The sequence below is a fragment of the Mastomys coucha genome, unplaced genomic scaffold (genome assembly GCF_008632895.1).
Source record: "Mastomys coucha isolate ucsf_1 unplaced genomic scaffold, UCSF_Mcou_1 pScaffold3, whole genome shotgun sequence".
NCBI classification, from domain to species: Eukaryota; Metazoa; Chordata; class Mammalia; order Rodentia; family Muridae; genus Mastomys; species Mastomys coucha.
This window is the reverse complement of record NW_022196909.1, coordinates 43,757,477-43,763,273: the sequence shown is the minus strand read 5'-3', so window position 1 is coordinate 43,763,273 and position 5,797 is coordinate 43,757,477. Positions and strand designations below refer to the sequence as shown.

At 54.0% G+C, this 5,797-nt stretch overlaps 1 protein-coding gene across 3 annotated transcripts in view; it reads right to left on the bottom strand.

Annotated features, from left to right (window-relative positions):
• Positions 1-1,545: 1,545 nt before the first annotated feature.
• Cbs (cystathionine beta-synthase) overlaps positions 1,546-5,797 on the bottom strand; it is a 24,670-nt gene continuing 20,418 nt past the window's right edge. For 2 of the 3 annotated variants that reach the window (XM_031348231.1, XM_031348233.1), the window contains exons 14-17: positions 4,847-4,955; positions 4,260-4,344; positions 3,491-3,532; positions 1,546-2,210 (exon numbers count right to left, since the gene is read on the bottom strand). In XM_031348231.1, coding sequence (XP_031204091.1) covers positions 2,104-2,210; positions 3,491-3,532; positions 4,260-4,344; positions 4,847-4,955 — 343 coding nt within the window. In that variant the 3' untranslated portion in view covers positions 1,546-2,103. The remainder of the gene's footprint in view (positions 2,211-3,490; positions 3,533-4,259; positions 4,345-4,846; positions 4,956-5,797) is intronic. The other variant, XM_031348234.1, reaches the window with a different exon arrangement.

Below are 5,797 nucleotides of genomic sequence, written 5' to 3'. Positions count from 1 at the left end.
ATTTGAACTCATGACCTTCCAAAGAGCAGTCAGTGCTCTTCCCCACTGAGCCATCTCACCAGCCCGAGCCAGTGCTCTTAATTGCTAAGCCATCTCTCTCCAGCCCCAGTTTTTAATAATTGTATGTATATGGGTGTTTTGCCTGCACACCCACGGAGGCCTTCTATCCCCTGGAACTGGTGTTGCAGATGGTTGTGAGGCACCATGTGTCTGCTGGGAGTGGTCCTCTGGAAGAACAGCCCGTGAGTGCTCTGAGTCGCCATCCTGTCTCTCCATCCCCTTAAAAGTTAGCTTTCAGACTGCAATGGCTTTTTAGTTACTTCCTTGCCTTTGGTAGAACTGGAATAGGTGGGGCTGGCCACCTAGGTCGTGAGACCCAGCTTAGGTCTCTTAAGCCATTAGACCTAGTCACATATGGCTGAGACCTGCCTACATGAAGCCTGGGGCTGGAGGGATGCAGCTGCTCACTGCCTGCGTCTGCTGGTGGCTGGCCCTCTCTGCTTCTGTGGCACATCCTTCTAATCTCCAACTGGTATCGACACCGTGGGCTTGATGCCCGTGCATGCATCTCCCGCATTTCCAAATACCTGCTTTCCCAGTTTACTCTTCCATCCGCCACCTTTCGTATCCCAGTCTGCTACGTACTCCCTGACGACTCCCAACTCGAACACTGCCTTGGAGCATTGGACTTTCATCTCCCGCCCCGTCCTGTGGCCCTGAGAGGAGAACTTTGGGAGCCCGTTCTGTTCTACCATTTGGGTCCCAGGAATGAAACCCAGTTCATCAGGCTTAGCAGCCATCACGCTGGCCCCGGGTACTTTTAAAAAACGTTCATATATATTTGAAACAAAGTCTTGCCGTGTAGCTCTCTAGTTAGCTTCAAGACTTGTGGCAGCCCCGCGCCTCAGCCTCCTGAGTCGTGGGATGGTAGGTGTGTGTCACTGTGCGTAGCCTATCTCTCCTCTTAAAATGCAGCAGTGGGTACCACTCCTAGCAAAGATGGGTGTCCATACCATAGATGTGGTGATGGGGATGACACCGAAAGGGGAGAAATCAACAGGCTTGACCTAAGTGAGGATAAGCTTGGCAGAGATGGCACACAGAGAAGTAGAGGCTATCCTGGGCTACACAATGAGGCCCTGAACCCCCACACCCAAGCAAAATCCCTTCTCAAAGTACAGAAACATGAGTGGAACACATGGGAGATGATGTATAGATGCTGGACAACAAGCCCAAACCAGGGGGCAGCCCAGGACCACAGGAAAGAGTAAGAGATAACCAGGGCTGGAGAGGACTGCGAACAGTGCCCAGGGACACACAGGCAAGCATGTGAAACAGCCTAGCCCAGTGTGCCAAATGAACACAGGATCTCAGTGAACCCAGCCTGGGCGACACCCCAGGGGGAAAATGTGTTCAAGCATACCTACGCACAGAAAATAAGGACCATCCACACAGTGGACTCGCTCAGCCGTGGAAAGGGAGCGATACAGGCCGTAACCGGAAAACATGAGTCGCTCACGTCAAGGGAGATAAGGTAGACACAGCCACGGGTACATGATTCCATTTATAGGAAGAGTCCAGAACAGGGAGATCCATTGAGACAGAAAGTAGATGCTTGTCAGGGAAGGAGGGGGGTGTGAGGAAGAACTGCTAAGCAGGGTCATGACCCAGGTGGTGACACTTTGTGCAGGCACTTCACAGCTGTAGGTCTCAGGTCACAGGAATGTACCTTCATTTAAAACCCACATGCTCCCATGCTGGGCCCAGCACTGCCTCTGAGGATGAGCATACCGTCAGTCCAGGGTTTGCCCTGTACCACCCTAGAGCCCTCTCTGGGGAGGACACTTTTCTTGGGCACCCTGAGTCTTGTCACTATTGTAGTCTGTGTCCATCTTTCCTGCCCGGTATTCCTCAGTTCTGTGACACCAGAGGAAAGCCCCTGTAAGCTACTTGGGCATAGAGGATTCATTTAGGAAGCTGGGGGCAGGGGGGCTGCAGCCCTCAGCAGCCACCTGCTGGACTTGGGTGTGGAAACTGGTAGGTGTCTCTGGAAGCCAAGAAGCCCCAGCAGGGAGGAGGGAAGCCAGTCCTGACTTCCGGGCTCTATTTCTGGGTCTTCTGCTCCCGGGCTGCCACGAAGTTTAGCAGGTCAATGGCAGTGACAACCCCAAACACCATCTGTTGCTTGCTGGACATGCCATTGCTGCGGTCTAGGGAAAAGAAACAGCTGCTGGATTAAAGGGGACAAGGCGGGACACGGCAGGCACTGATCTGAGACCATGGTCTGTTGGCACCAAGACCCCTTCCCCAGACTCCAAGCAAGCAGGAGCAAGATACCAGCTGAGCCATGTGGGTGAAGCCAGAGAGCCATTCCTCTCACCAGCCCCGCAGTAGAATGCTGGGTGCTGTCTGGGACAGAGAACTGGAAACCAACCCTGGCTTCCCAGAACAGACAGCCTGCCAGGTGCCGCCTCTCAGCCCATGTCCACAGGCCATGTGCAGTGTCACACTGCCAGGACAAGCCTCAGGCTTCTCTTTCTGGCCCAGAATCCTGCCTGGCAACCAGGGCCCATTTAGCTCTCTCCACCTGAGACTGGAGCCTCCTACCAGCTTGGGCCTGGCCCTACACCACACGGCCTACAGACGGAGAGGGCCAGGCTAAACAGTTTTATATCAATTTGAGAGGAGGCAGAGAGCCCAGGCTACTGTCCACGCAGTCATTTAAGCATGGGTGGGCTTTGCTGACTCATGTGAAGGCCTGAGAGGAACATAGGGGTTTCCCAGAAGCAGGGGGTGCCCCTGGCCTAGGACTTGGCCTGGTTCACCAGTTCTAGGGGTTCTAGGCGCCAACTCAGCCTGCAGCCCTTGGCATGTATTCACCCCCATCACGGTGGGCAGGGCCCTTGGTGCCAGACCCCTCCCTCTCTCTGCCAGTACATGCCCTGTCTGTCAGGAGAGCCCCTGCTGGTGCAACTCCTTGGGAGGCTCAGAAGCCCACACAAGTGAGTTAAGACAGAGGCCCCCCTTGGGGGAGACCCATCAGGGACAGGCATCTCCCTGGCCTATCTGGAATGCCAGCACAGGACAGCGAAACTCAGAAGAAATCAGCTGTGGCATTTTGGAAACACTGAAGCCAAGGGACGATTTTGTCTGGTTCTGGGATGCCCCACCGAACAAGCGACAGCAGGCTCCAGTTAGGCTGGCTAGCCTCCCCCCCCCAGGGTTTAGGGAGGGAATATTTTAGGTTTGTGGTTACACTCAACTCTGTCTTTTTCTCCAGCTGCCCCCGACGCTGGAATTCAGGTCTGTGGTTGCTGCTGTTGCTGTTGTTTTGTTTGTTTGAGAGGTTCAAAAATTAGGAGTCTCCCCACCCCCCTACCCCCCTTTACCCAACTTTAGAGGTCCAGGTCCCTAGAACACCCTTGAAAGGCTGTGATCCTGACCATGAGGGCCGCTTTCCCAGGGGCTGGGATGGGCGAGTCGTACATACCTGTGGGCCCCCCCACCACTCCTGACCAGGCCTGGTCTCGTGCTGTAGAGCCAAGGACGGGAGAGGGGTTAGACACGGGGCCATCCCCCGCATGCAGGCCAGCCTTACGGCCAGATATAAGGCCCTCCCAGCTCTTACGGATGGAGGAACGAAAGCTAGCACCCCTCACCCCACTGGGACCTGAGAGTGTCACCCCCTCCTGCAGATGCTGACATTGAGAAGGAGCTGAGAGTAGGGGGAACAGACTGACTATGCCATGTGCACAGCCTGTGGCTCACAAGCTGGCCTTTTAACAGACACCCAGAGACCTGCCCTTCAGAGTTCACATCGAATCAATCAGAACCCATCAGAATCAATCAATCTCTCCTGGCGATGTCATCAAGGGCCAAGAATTTCAGCTGTCCCCGGTTCCTGTCAGAGTGCTCCCCCCACCCCCAGCATCTTTAAGACTGTCTGCTGTCTTAGCCTGTGGGCCCAGGACAAGATTCTGTTCTATCTAAACAAGTGGCATGAGGGCTCACTGGAACAGGGGGAACCCTTTGGGCATGTAACTAGATTTACAGGCACACCACGGGACTCAGGATGTCAGATGCTATGATGGGAAGATGAGGACCATGGACTCCCCATCACCCACTAGGGAGCATGTCTACCTACTGCACATAGTAGGCATGTGTACCACAAGAGCCTGGGCCAGGCACAGCCAGTGTCCAGGGCTTGGCACCCTTACCCGCAATGAAACCCCAGCACCAAAAGTGGGGTCCCCACTCACATTGGATCTGCTCATGGACCACCAGGGCGAAGTGATCCATCTCCAGGATGTGGGAGAGCATGCCCAGTGTGTCAGTCAGGTGGATCTGCAAGAGAAGCTGTGTCTGTGCTGGCCCAAGGACAGTCTCTCAGAGCTATCAGCCCGCATAGAGTTGAAGCCGAGACAGCACAACGCGCACCATCGCTGTTCTAGGGTGAGTTTCAAGTCGACAAAACAAAAAGGCCACCCATGTGCAGAGCCTTAGTACGTTCTGGGTTGTGGCAGCCTCCTTGAATACTAGCTTGAGATTTGATTCCAACCCCACGGCTTCTAGTCGGAGGCCAAACTAGTGGACAGAGCAGTGGTTGTGGGGTCTATAAAAGAGAGGTGGACCCAGGGCCTAGAGCTTTTCCTGGTCCACACCCAAGATCTATGTGACAGTGGTGATGACCTTCAGCTGAACGAACCTCAAACACCATAAGCAAGCTGTATAGTTTCCAGGGGTGGTGTGGGTCAAGACTCACTTCTGGCACAGGACACATTCTCATCCCCTGCCTCAAAGGCCCAATGTCCTCTCACACACCCACCACCCCTCTGGAAAATCATACCGGTTTGAACTGCTTGTAGAGGACTTTGCAGACTTCATCTGACGGCTGCACCTTCCCAGCAAGCAGGGATGACAGCATGTTCCCGAGAGTCACCATCCCTAGGATGGCCCTGGGGAGAGCACAGAATTTCGGGGGAAGAAGAGACAAGGGTGAGAGAGGGGTCTCCAGCCAACATAGAGTTCCTCTTAAGGACCTGACCCAGGAGCTGGAGCAATGGCTCTGTGATCAAGAGCATCTGCCATTCTCTTTTTTTTTTTTTTTTTTTTTTTGGTTTTTCGAGACAGGGTTTCTCTGTGTGGTCCTGGCTGTCCTGGAACTCACTCTGTAGACCAGGCTGGCCTCGAACTCAGAAATCCACCTGCCTCTGCCTCCCAAGTGCTGGGATTAAAGGTGTGCGCCACCACCGCCCAGAACATCTGCCGTTCTTACAGAGAGGGGACCTGGGTTCAGTTCCTGGCACCCACAGAGCAGTTCATAACCATCTCTAACTACCACAAGCATATAGGCATATAGGTGGCACATGTACACACACGCACACACACACACACACACACACACACGCTTAAAGGGGCCAGGCCTCCCATCTGGCTCTGTTGCTAGGAGACCTCATTGGGCTCCTGTGTCTGGAACTTCTCTCAGGCCCTGTGCTTGGACTATGTGCCTCTGCATTGAATGACCAATATCTCTGGACTGTCCTGGACTTTCCAGCTCCCAAATATTGACACCGAGATTTATTATTATTTATAAAAGCTTAGGCACTATAGTGCATGTACACACACGCAAACACACACACACACACAGGTAAAACACTTGTATGCATAAAAATATAATCGGGGGCTGGGCAGTGGTGGTGCATGCCTTTAATCCTAGCACTTGGGAGGCAAGAGGCAGGTGGGTTTCTGAGTTTGAGGTCAGCCTGGTCTACAGAGTGAGTTCCAGGACAGCCAGGGC